The 13,948-nt window shown below is 33.0% G+C and overlaps 1 protein-coding gene across 1 annotated transcript in view; it reads right to left on the bottom strand.

The window, feature by feature from the left end:
• The window catches only part of STXBP4 (syntaxin binding protein 4), a 101,154-nt gene that overhangs the window by 29,204 nt on the left and 58,002 nt on the right, over nucleotides 1-13,948 (bottom strand). Inside the window, 2 exon segments of the mRNA XM_049772783.1 lie at nucleotides 8,479-8,544; nucleotides 13,342-13,431. Coding sequence (XP_049628740.1) covers nucleotides 8,479-8,544; nucleotides 13,342-13,431 — 156 coding nt within the window.

Genomic DNA, 13,948 nt, shown 5'->3' on the forward strand with positions numbered 1-13,948 from the left:
CTTTAGCATCCAGGTCATGTCTAGCTAAAATGATCATTTCTATCTATTTCTATCATTTCTAACTATCAGGGTCATAGTGGTCCAATCTCTTCCCTAAAAACACACCCTGCTTTTTGCAGCAAGCTTCCCATCATGGACCAGTCTGCTTGGCCCTACCTTCTACTGTCTTTGGGTATTATAACCACACCATCTCTTTTATGACCCAAAAATGAATGTGATCATTCTATGATTATCCCTCTGACTCATTTCACTCAGCATAATACTTTTCATATCCATTTATATATAAGTAAATTTCATGACTTCACTTTTCCTAATAGCTGTATAGTATTCTACTGTGTTTATGTACCACAGTTTCTTTAGTCACTCTTTATACACTTTATACATTGTTCTTGGGTATTTGAGACAACACCTTACTTTTTTAAGGCATGTACTGTACTATTAAAACACATCCCTGCTTCCTTAAATTCTTTTTAGTTAAAAATGAAGACATATTACTGATAAAGAATAGAGAGGACATAGTTTGTATACCAGAACAATATACATAGACTAGAAGAAGGTATTACTACAAAATAGACAGTGATTGCAATTAATTTCTATTAAAAAAACTGCAACACAAAAATGTTTTTAAACATATAGCAAGTAATATAAAAACATTTTAGTAACTTTGTGGTATATTTGTTAAGAAATTTTCTCAATGAGAACCAATAAAATAAGTATTGGATATCAGGAATCTAATATTAAACCACTATAAAATGACATAGACTATTTTTTTACACAAAGAAAAGTGGCAATTTCAGAAGATAAAAAAGTAGAAGATATTTTACAAAAAATTAAAGGTCTTCATTATGTCACAAAATAAATGCTCAAGGAATATAAGAACAATGTAACAGTTTCTATGATAAATTGATTTCAAACAATGAAAAACTATAAGCAACATCCTTCACTCTTAGCTGTGTCATTTGATATTAAGAGCCACGATCTATTTATATTTTGGGTATTTATTATCTTAAAGTATGCCCATAGAATATGCTGAAGATCTTCAGCCTACGAACTCAAACTTTTGATGCAGATATCAATTTTTACATTTTTACTTGTGTAAAAATGAATTTCAGCTAGATAACATTTTTTTATTATAACAGTTGGTGCCCTAGCTGACTGAACAAAATTTTTAATTCACTGACAATTGAGAGATGCATTTTTTATTGTTTAATTAAATTGAAAAATATGTGTTCAGTTTTCTGAAGAAAATTATATAAAGAACTTTATGGAAACATTTGTTAATATTATTTAGTATGTTTGTGCAAATTCTTAGGTTCTTCAATAGTTTTGAAAAATAAATTGATTCTCTTCTTCACTTAAAAAATGTAGTTTTGAAATGATTTTGCTTCAAAGACAGAATAGGCGCTAGGAAAATAGTACAGTGGAGAGGGTAAGATACTCATAAAGCATGAAGTTGGCCAGGTTTGATCCCCAAGCTCTTCATGTGATCCCCTAATCATCGTCAGGAGTGATCCTTGAGCATAGAACTAGGAGTAAATTTTGAACACTTCTTGATATGGCCCACGTCTATCCCCTTCAAAAACACAAAATAGTTTTGTCACTATGAATGAAAATATATTTAAAAAAAAGTTGTTTGATATTCAGTTCAGTTACTGGAGATATTTTTACTTTTTCGGCGTGCCTTACAGTATTTAAGTGTTCAGGTGTTGTTCCTGACTCTGTACTCAGGAGTGAGCCCTGACTGTGCTCAGAGAATCATATCGTGCTGGGGTTTTGAACCAAAGTTGCCAGAATGCAAGGCAAGCATCTAAACCCTGGTAAAACTCTGGTGGACCCTATAAACAGTTTAAGTGTGTCTGGAATATGATATATGAATTTGGCTTTTCAAATGTAAACATTGTTAAATCTAAACAGAAACAGCATTTTGAATGAAAATTTTGTGCACAAATAAAAGGGTATAATAAGTTTACAAAACATTTGTGATTTCAAAAATTTAGTATAAATGCAAACATAGAACCCTAATTAAATTTTATATTATTAAAATATTTTATATTATATTAACTATAATTGAAATAATTTATATTTTTTAAAAAAGTCTTTTCTAGTTAGTATGTTTATTAAGTTAACAATATGTTGGTCAGTACTGGTCTCACAAACTTCATCTCACGTCTTTAGTTTCATCCCAACTTCTGTGAAATTAATCTTGTTTGTTTTTGTTTCTTGTTTTTGGGTCATACCTGGCAGTCCTCAGGGCTCATTCCTGGCTCTGCGCTTAGGAATCACTCCTGTCGGAATTAGGGAACCATATGAGGTGCAGGGATCAAAGCTGAGTTGGCTGTGTGCAAGTCAAATGCCCTACTCACTGTACTATCACTTTTCTCTGTCCAGGTTAATCTACCTGAGTCTTTAATGATGGTGATGATCTGAACAGAGCTATTCATTTTAAAGAATTTATTATCTGTCTAAAAACTTAAGCTGTTAAGTTTAAGAACAAATTATAAGATATACATTGTTATTACATTTTTAGACAAAAGACAAATAGAGACAAATTACAATAAAGTTGGTACAAAAGAGGTCTACAGTTCTATTGTCACCATCTATAAAAAGTTCAAGTTTCCTATCTTCTTGGCCAGGATTTAGTTTTTCTCCTTTACATGAAATGGTTAAAACAGTTTCCACCTCTTTATCATATCTATTATTTCTTCAATACTTATTATTGATAAAAATAATCATTAGACTTAAGTTTTTTCAAAAACGTACTCAAGCACTACACAATCTTAATTGATACTTCTTACACTCTTCTGAAGAATTCTATTATCAACTTCATTTTACAAATGAGGAGACTGAAGCTTGAAAAGATAAATTAGTTTACTCACCATCAAAAGCAATATAGAAACAAGTTGAAGGTATAAACATGATCTAACTCTACTGCTCATTATATCAGTGCACCATTTATCAATATCAGATTTATTATCCTGCTTACTTGTTAAATCTATGTCCCATTTTTTCCTACTATTTATTTATGTTTTGATATTATTACTAGAATATTCATCTATGCAGGCATGACTTCCTTAAGAAAAACTAGTCCATTCAGAGAAATAGGGAGGGGAGCCTCATGTGGAAAAATATAGGTACTGCTAAATAAAAAACAAACCTTTTCTTTACACTTAATATAATTATATATCAAGTATATTTGCTTTTATGTTTGTAGGCTTTATAAAATTTTAATTAAATATAGGAAAACCCTATCCTCTAGATTACTTTATATAAAAAATGACAAAGACTTATAAATGTAAAATTTCAGGATGTAGAAGGATTCTCAAAGATTTGGCCATAGAAATGGTTGCAAGCATTGAACTACAGAAATTTAAAAAAGTTAAAAAAAAACTTTCAAAAAAGCATTTTATACAATTAAATCCTGGCTCTAAGCTCAGAAATCGCTACTGGCAGGCTCGGGAGACCATATGGGAGTCTGGGATTCTAACCACGTCCTTCTGCATGCAAGGCAAATGCCCTACCTCCATGCTATCTCTCTGGCCCTTAAAAGCATTTCTTAAAGAAAAATAAAAAAATATTGAACAACAGTAATGCTCAGACATTTAGTTCAGAAATAAAAAAAGACCCAAATCTATTATTGGAAAGAGAGTACTGTCATTGTAAATCACTTCTAATAAAGTAAAACTATTAATAAAACTAATAGATTCTAAAGTTGGAGAAAGGGGACAGGGCCAACATTACCAAATAGGAAGAACTTGTCCTCACAGTCAAGGCAAAGCTACAGTAAGACTTTGCATGATTTACACAGAAACTAACCTGAAATCCCAACAAGTAAAGCTTTCACAGCAAAGGTAAAAGGAGACCACCACCCCAACCCCTAGAAACACTGAAGACACAGAGAAGCTTGCATCAAGAAGATATTCCACTGTATTGCAACATGTTCTGGAGATTTCTAAAATGCCAAAATTTACACTAGGATACAGGGGAGTATCGCATTGAACACTTGGCTCTCCAATTATATGATCCTATATTTACAACACTGGAATGGGAGGCCAAACACTATAGGGTAGAAACAGTGATTGAAGTCTCTTGGTAGATACTGTTTTATGACCTCACAACCTTGCCTAAAATAGAGCTAGTGGATGTCCTCTGGTATTCATTCTCTGTAGTAATAAATATTAAATGATAATTCCAAAGTGGAGAACCCACCATTTCTTAGCAAATACCTAAGCTAGCTGGGGAAAGAGAGTTATTATTTATTATCAAGAGAGTTTATTCTTAGCAAGAAATACATTTATCCTATCAGTCTACAGGCATAGCAAGTTATCCAGAAAACTCCATTGCATTCTGTGTTCACATGTCAATTAGTGAATGCCAGACCCAGAGTATGTGCCATACCATTCGGTGTCACACTTAGAGACTGTGATTCCTTGGATTGTCCCTAAGCATACTCGATGTGACATTACAGCTTGTATAACACATTTGTGAGCTCAAATGTTTGGTCAACACCCAAGTCTGATAGTACTTTATACTTAAGACTGCAAGTTCCATAATTGCCAAACAGGTCTGCTTGAACATAGGCCCCCAGTTCCCCCCAAGATCCTTTATGTAGCATCAAACATATTGGGAAGATTGAAGAAGTTACTTATACCAATAACTCAATATATAAGGTTGGAAAGAACCTCTAATATTGCAATGCAAAATGCTGGAGAAGACTTCAATGCAACAATCCTATTGCTATTCAGTAAAGTGAGCTCAATGAAGAACTTCAACTAAGACAAAATAAATTAGAAAGTCTAGAAAAGTCCACAAAGGAGTCATAGAGCTAAAACTTTTAAACACAACAGATGGTCTCAAAAACAAAATAGAAGAAACCAAAAACTGAATCAGGGAACTCAAAGGTGAATTAGTTTTGTTCACTGATCAGCAAATAAAAAAAAAAAAAAAGAAAAAAAAAAGAACTAAAAGCAATGAAAATAGATAATACCTATAGATAGGGGCTATATCAGAGGAATAATATCTGCAACACAGAGTTCCAGAAGAAGAAAAGTGACATAATTTTTATTTGAAGAAATGATAACAAAAAAATTTTGTCAAACAGAGAGGAGTCAGACATCTATCTAAACCTAGAAGCTTTAAGATTTCTAAACAAAACAACCCCCTCAAGACATAATATGGTTAAAATGGCAAACATCAAGGTTTGAAAAAATCTCAAAGAAACAAGAGAAAATCAAAGAAATTCAAAGAGCTAAATTTAAAGAGTTCCTAAAATTAGTAAAGTTTACTATCTGCAATTCTAACACAACCAAATCTAATATTTTTCTTTAAAACTGTCTATCTCACTCTGGTGCTGGAGCTCTGGGGCTACTCCAATTAGTGTAAAAGATAGGGGGTTTATGCAGTGCTGGGATTGAAGCTCAGGGTTTTCATATAGGCAAACACATAAACAATATCACAACCCATCAATACCATTTCTCATTAACAAGAAAAGCAAGTGCTTGGATTATACTATTGGCAAAGTTGTTTCCAAATATAAATTCTGACACATTGCTACTGTAAAGCAAAACAACACCCCTCTGAAACAAAATTTGATAATTTAAACAAACTTAGTTATTTGTTTATCTTTCAATTTGGCAAAATCATGCTAAATATTTAGGAATTTACCATGAAGATGTACAACTGATAATATTTAAATATACATGCACAATAACGAAAGGAGTTTATTTGTGATCAGCTAGTACTGGGAACTATCTTACTCTTTAAATGTAAGTGATTAAACAATGGTAGAGTACATACATATACATATATATATATATACACTAAGGAATACTATTTTGCTGCAAGAAAGAATAAGAATGATATCTATAAAATTATAGGTAATTATTTCTAGGAAATATTATCAAGTCCTTCCCCAAAAGCAAAGTATGAAATAGCTTAGTATAGTGATATCTTTTATAAACAACAAGATAAATACATGTTATTCTTCACACAAAAAAGAATAAACTATGCAGCATTGAAACAGGTTATTGCAATGTGAATAAAAACTGGGTGGATAAATAAAGAAGGCAGTGGCACCCCCTAAAAGTGACGTTTAATAGGACTTTTTCCTTACTGTTATACATACTAAAAATTACATATAACTGAGATTGGAAAGAGACAATAAATTTACAAGTGCAGCAAACTGAAAGCAAGCCAAATTGTATTTCAAATTAATGACGTGTTCATACAAAGAAAATAAATAAGTTATTTAAGTATATTAAGAACACAGTCTTTTCTTTATGTGTTTGACAGGACAAGTTGACATTAAGTTGGGAGAAAAAAACTGCAAGCAAACCCTAAGTCCTTTCAGTGCATTTTTTCTTATTGATTTGGGGTTCTGATCAAAACAATGCTGAAATAATTTTCTAGATTTACGATAGGTCTCACCAATGTATTGTTGGTTATTGAGAGCACACAGACAGAATGAAGGAGGTCAAGAAAGAGTTCTGTGGAATAGACTAGAATAGGAGGGATAGTTGTGAACACATTTTTATTTCTAAATTATATGTGCATACATATGAATGTATACAGATTAGGTTTTGCGGCTATACTTAGTGGTGCTCAGGGCTTACGCCTAGTTCTGTAGTTAGTGATCACTCCCAATGGTGGTAGGGGAAACATAGGGTACAGGAGACTGAAGCCAGGTCACCCAGATACAAGGTAAGCATCTTATTCACAATACTATCTCTCTGGACCATATGTGTGTGTATAAACACACAGTTGTATATACCAATTCTTATCAGCTAAAAATTAGTCAAGTGACACATGATAACATTGTATATCTAAGTACCTACCATTCCTCACCAAAAAAGAAAACTATCCACTTTAGAGAATTAACTTTCTTAAGGGCTAGGAGAGGGTAAGCAGATGAGCCTGGTATCTCTTACACTGAAAATAGAGAAGTATTCAAAATGAAGGGGATATTCTCATTTCATTTCACTTAAGAGTCTTCCTCGGACAATAGTATTTCTTCCTTGTAACTGAGTTTTTATTTAAGATATGATTCTTTTTGTTCTATATGTTTCCTTTTATCAATTCTCATTTCAGTTTTGCCCTTTTGCTGCCAATTTAACTTTCAAGATTTTTAATTGCCTGCTCAAGATTTATTTTATTTTTGATAGCACTAAATGCTTGTTTGTGTGTATTAAATTAGCTTAGATTGTTGTATTAGTTTTCTTCATCTTTTTGGTTGAATTATTTGAGAGGATTTTTATAAGGAAGAATGTTTTAATTTATATAGTTTAATTTTTTGTTTTACACTTATTTCATAAAGATAACATTTTTTTTTTAAACACCATTTTCTTTCAGGGAAAGAGTTCCTTAGTTCAACAGCACCCTCTTCTGTGCAATTTCTTTTATGGTTTCATGTTGTTGAAGGTTGTAGTAGATCAAGGCATAGATGAAGAGGACTGTTAGGACTTGTTTCTCTTTAAGATCCTAATTGGGGGGGCAAAAAAAGAAAAGATCCCAACCCACCCTTAATTCGCCCCTCCCCTCTCCTTTTTTCTCTAGCATTCAGGAGATAACACCTCCCACTTTTCTATTTATTTAAAATTTCCCAAGAAGCAATGATTCTCTCCAAGGCTGCTACTTATATGGCATATTTTCAGGTGTCGAGAACCACAGATTTCCTGGCCTGTGTTTAGTTCTGGCATTAGTTTTTGTGTTTTCCCTGAGGATGATTTTATTTGTATTGGATATAATACTGTGTTTCCCTTATTTTTTTTTACCCAGAGACCATTAATAAGACTTACCTCCTCTGCTCTTTGTATCCTAGTAGCATGCAAGTTGTAGGAACTCTAAAAACTCTATTTATATGTATATTGAAGGTGATGCAATATAGTCATATAAGATACATATGGATCCTATAGGTTTTACATGACTTCTTGGCAGATTATATGCTTTCATTGGAGACAATAAAGGGGAAGAATAAAACAGGCAATTATATATTTCTAAGAAGGGTCTCCTAACTTTCTGTCTTTGTTACTTGTATTCCAAGTTCATTATGTCACTGTATTCATTGTAAACTGCTTGAGATCAGTTAAAATTTAAAAAAGAATAAAAATAGATTTTTTTATTAAGTATTTGCCTTGGAAAAACTTTTTTATTTTCTGCCCCCTTTTTAATCAAATGAGGTAAGAGGGGGTGAGGAAAGGAGAAATTAAGGGTAAAAATATTAAAAAGAGAAAAAACTAATAGAAAAGTATTGAAATTGATTATTTTAGTCAATTGATACATTGAAAACAACCTTAAAGAAGAGTTATCATTGCTTTGAGCAATAATATCAGGACTTTAGCACAAGTCCTGGCTCTGAAAGTGATTGCTTTTAAAATCCATATCATGTTACATTTTTTACATATATAAATATGATGGCATCATTGAATTATATCTCAAATGCTTAAACATATGCACACAAAACACAGATCTACAATAAGCACTTACTTGTTTCACAATCTGGAGTTCTTCTGACAACTGCTTCCTTTCTCTTTCTGATTCAAATAATTTTTCCTATATTCAGAAACCACTGAATTAATAACTAATTATAAAGGTATCAATTAGTATTACTTTTAGTGCCTTGTTTCAAAGATCATAAATTCCCCAAGAATCAAAGTGCTACAATATAAAAATATAACTCCCAGTCAATTTTATGGCTGGGTATATACCATCTAAAATTAGTTATTTACTATATTTATATTTACTATATTATTTACTATTATTTATTTGCTATATAATTGTGGCAAGAATATATCTTATCATTTTTAATTAGCCATTTTATAAAATATCAAAATCTTTGGCTCAAAGTTAGAAACAAAATGTGTAATAGTAATTAAATTTGGGAAAATATTAACTATTACCAAAGAGCTTCCAAGAAAGAAAACACTATTATTTGAAAATAGAATATAAAAACCTTACTAAAGATAATATATGAAACTGACAATTATTTTCCTAACTTGATCTTGGAGGATTATCTAACAACTGAAGATATGATTGGTGTAATCAAAATATGATATAATTATGCATTTTATTTAACTAAATTTATCAGAAATAAATTCATGTATGATTGATCACACCTGAAGTAATAATTTAATGCCCAAAAATGAAGTCACCATGTTTGTGTCAAACTAACTTCATAGACTCAAGCAGTGAGAAATCATAGGTATAGAGTGGATGAGAGGGCAGACCAAGCCACGGTCCTGCTGTATCCATCACTTGAATCACCATTTTGCTGATGGTCCCACCTTACCACCCTTCTATAAATATGTTTAGGGACATCAATCTGACTAAACTTCAGGTACACTGGTTTTTGCTGATTTCACAAGGGCTTTTTGGAGTGAGCACAGTTACCCTATACCTATATCCTTCTTCTTCCTGAAAGCCTGGGAGCTGTAACCACGCCCACAAATGCAGTTGCCATGTTTGAACCAGGCTAGCTCCACAGACTTGGTCTTTTCTGGAAAAAGATGTAACCCAAGCTCTGAACAATCATGGATTCATGGGCCATGCAGAAAAAGCTGTCAATCTTTGGAAAAGAGGGTGGGTTCAACCTCTCCACCACCAAAATCATATCTCCTGCCTCCATCACCCAGAATCACTTTTTTCCTGGCTCCACCTTACTGTCCTTCTACAATTCCCTTCAAGGACACCAATCTGACCAAGCTTCAGGCAAACTAGGTGGGAGCTGATATCACCAGGGCTTTTAGCTACTAGTCGGAGGGGTGGCAAACAGGATTTTGACCGTCACTCAAAATGGCAAAATGCAATATGTGTTTAATATATTATTGTTAAAATTATATGCTTTAGTGTGAGTGTCTGTTTTGGCAGGTCACTGCTGGTGTGGCTCTGACTCTCACAGTTTAAAATTTTGGCTCTTTGTGTCGAACTTGTTCGCCACCCCTGTTGAGCACTCTCCCCGCGCCTTCCTTTTTCCCAAGAGGCCTGGTAGCTGAAAACACACTCACAAAAGCTGCATTATTACTAATAGTGTTTTGGATTGCTGGAAAACTTCATTTATTTGATACAGAATGGACATTTAACAAGAACTAACTAAAACTTCTGCTATTGTACTAAGGACTTCAATGGAAATGGAATAATCTTCAAAAACAGACTTGCTACTGTACTTATATTTCTTTTTTAAAAATAACTTTCTTCTCTTTTTTCTTTTCCTTCCTTCCTTCCTCCCTCCCTCCCTCCCTCCCTCCCTCCCTCCCTCCCTTCCTTCCTTCCTTCCTTCCTTTTTCTTTCTTCTTTTTTTTTTTTTGGTTTTTGGGTCACACCCGGCAGCACTCAGGGGTTATTCCTGGCTTTATGCTCAGAAATCGCTCCTGGAAGGCTCGAGGGACCATATGGGATGCCTGGATTCAAACCACCATCCTTCTGCATACAAGGCAAACACCCTACCTCCATGCTATCTCTCTGGCCCTTCTATTCTTTTTTAAAATAACTTGCTCTTATTTATTTGGAAACAAATGTATTATGATCAATTGTGTCAAATATGTGATACATTTTCTTTAAATAAAGTAAAAAATAAAATTAATAAGAATAATTTAAGAAGCACTTAATACAAGCTTGAATAGTTGATTAAAAACAGGAATTCTCTCTTTCTGCTTTTGGGTCATATCTGATAGTACTTAGGACTTAGTCATGGTCTGTCCTCAAGATTCTCTCATGGTGATAGTCAGGGAACATCTGTGGTGCTGAGGTTTAAAAACAGGTGGGGAGGGGCTGGAGAGATAGCATAGAGGTAGGGTGTTTGCCTTGCATGCAGGACAGTGGTTCGAATCCTGGCATCCCATATGGCCCTTCCATGCCTTCCAGGAGCGATTTCTGAGCACAGAGCCAGGAGTAACCCCTGAGCGCTGCTGGGTGTGACCCAAAACCCAAAAATAAATAAATAAATCAATAAAAACAGGTTGGCTGTGTGCAAGGCAAACACCCTACTAGCTGTACTATTTCTTCTTCTTTTTTTTTTTTTTTTTTTTGGTTTTGGGGCCACACCCATTTGATGCTCAGGGGTTACTCCTGGCTATGCGCTCAGAAATCACCCCTGTCTTGGGGGGACAATATGGGATGCCGGGGGATCAAACCACTGTCCTTCCTTGGCTAGCGCTTGCAAGGCAGACACCTTATCTCTAGCGCCACCTTCCCGCCCCGCTGTACTAGTTCTTTATCTCGTTGATTGGGAAACTTGAATGACAATATTGACATGCTTATTAAAAAACAATTGTTTTTGTTGTATTTAAGTTCATTTCTGCATAAGATAAAATGAAGTATATGAAACTGAATATAATAGAGCATTCTAACAAATGTAACCATAGATTAAAGAAACTGCTAGAATTCATGCTTTTATGACCTAGAAACTCAACTTTTACTTTTTGGTCCTGATTTTCTGCATTTGTAAATGAAAACTCTATTTTCATTCAGCTTGCAAAGCAATTGCATTGTAACTGCAGAAAGATCTTAATTTTACTAATATAAATCAGCACCTTTGAGAAAGCATACTTATTCAATAAAAATTAGCCAATGGCACCAAATTTTCTTGATTCCATTTTTGTTTGTCTCTCAATTAAGATGTGAAAAATAAACCTGGACAATATAATAAAGGATGGGAAATTATTCAAACACTCTGAACTTCATTTCACAATATCTGCTATGTGTATGTATATATTCAAGGAGAAAAACTAAAAATAGAAACATTAAAAAGAAATGTATACTGCTTTATATATTTTTAACATATTTAAACAAACAAGCTGATTTATGCTTCTAGGAAAATAATATGTCTTAATCAAGCTCTTATGTTTTGTTATATTAGGATATATTGTTATGCTTTAATTGAATAAACTACAGATTAAATATGAAACCTTATTTATTGAATAGTTCCTCAGTAAAACCTTGTTAAATATTACATGACTAAAACATAAATTTAAAATGATGATATAAGTATAAAACCATATATATCAATTTTAGCAATATTAAATATTGGAGAAATGAAAAAGATCTAAGAGTCTGAAAATTGATAACTGCAGGATTTAGTGGTTATTACAGATTACATAAAAATGCTACCTTTCTATTAAACATCAGAAAATCTTATAAGGGAATATACAGAAATTATTATCAATTTCTTTATTAAACAAAACATATTTCCCATATTACTTCTATGTTACTTTATATAACATAAAAAATACCCTCATCAGGCTATTATCAGATTTCTCAACAGAAAAGAGATGAATGACAGTTACAAATCTAAAAACTAAATAAAAACCAAAAACTAACAAACCCAACCTTTTAGATTTCTTTTTATTGTTGTTGTTTTGTTGTTTTTCTTTTGGGGGGGGTGTCAGACCTGGCAGTGCTCAGGGGTTACTCCTGACTCTATACTCAGAAATCGTTCCTGGCAGGCTTGAGGGACCATATGAGATGCTGGGATTCGAATGACCGTCCTTCTGCATGCAAGGCAAATACCTTACCTCCATGATATCTCTCCAGTCCCAGATGTCTAGGCAAGAATATTCTACCTTACAAAACTACATTAAAAGTTGAGGGAGAAATTAACAAGAGCTTTCTCCAAGAGAAAATGTATTCCCTCAGTGAACTTCTAAGGATCTTAAAATGTATTGTATTGCTTTTTGACTCCCATAGGATCTTTCTTATCCTTCCAACCAATCTAAGAGGGGGAAAAAAAGGAGGGGGGACACGAAGCAGCTAAATCAGGGGTCTCAAACTCAATTTACCTGGGGGCCGCAGGAGGCAAAGTCGGGGTGAGGCAGGACCACATAAGGGATTTCGCTTACCGAATATTCGCAATAAAAAATCGCATTAATAAAAAAAAAATCGCAAAAAATAGCATTAAACATTTGCATACCCCGAACGGAACTGCTCGGGGTATGCGAATGTTTAATACGATTTTTTCTTACTAATGCGATTTTTATTGCGATTATTCAGTAAGCGAATAATCGCGAATACTGAGATATTTGAAGGCTGGCCGTGGGCCACAAAATGTTGTACAGAGGGCCTTTAGTAAGGTTTTTATATTCTATTTTCAAAGAATAGTTTGAGACCCCTGAGCTAGACCATATAATATGAGCAAAATTATTAACAGTGAAATTTATGAACTTTTAAAATATAAATAATTGTGTTCATTAAAATACTAACCATAAAAGTCAACTCAGAAAAGAAATATCACAAAATGTAATATTAATCTAAATTTATAGTTATTTGACACTACTATTCTTTAAAATTAAAATTAAGATAAAATATATGATAATTTAAGATCATATTTTTTTAAAAGGAAGCTAAATTCGAGATTACCTTAAGTCTATTTACTTCTTTCAGGGCATAATTTCTTTGATGCTTAAGTCTTTCCATTTCATCTGTTTCTGAGGAATCATAGTGTAGACACTGTTAAATTAAAATGTAAGGAAAAAATCTAGATATTAGAAAAAATATTAAAAATGCCTAACAATTGTTTTTAATAGTTTTAGAACTTTGCATTCTTATTAAAAAATTCTTTTTTTTTAAAGCTTGCAGTCAATAGATCACGTTAAAAAGAATATTAAAGCAATCTGGAATAACATAGTTCATTTAAATATTGTTATTAGTAAAATAGAATTAAATGATATTAGTTTACATAATAACATATACATATATACTTATTTTGATTTTGGGGCCAAAGTTGGCAGTTCTTAGGTTTATTACTGTGTGCTCAGGATAGGCATGTTGGATGCTAGGAATTGCATTTGCACCAGCCATGTACACTGCAAGTGCCTTCCTGCTGCATTCCCCTTTGATTTTGTCTTGTTTAAATAAATAAAATATAAAATAACAATCAAGATTCCTGCACAGAAACTGTAGATTGAATATTAATAATTCATGCATAAAGGAATAACAACAAAAGTGGCAAAGGTCACAATTTTCT

This window comes from Suncus etruscus, chromosome 1 (assembly GCF_024139225.1).
Source record: "Suncus etruscus isolate mSunEtr1 chromosome 1, mSunEtr1.pri.cur, whole genome shotgun sequence".
Taxonomy (NCBI): domain Eukaryota; kingdom Metazoa; phylum Chordata; class Mammalia; order Eulipotyphla; family Soricidae; genus Suncus; species Suncus etruscus.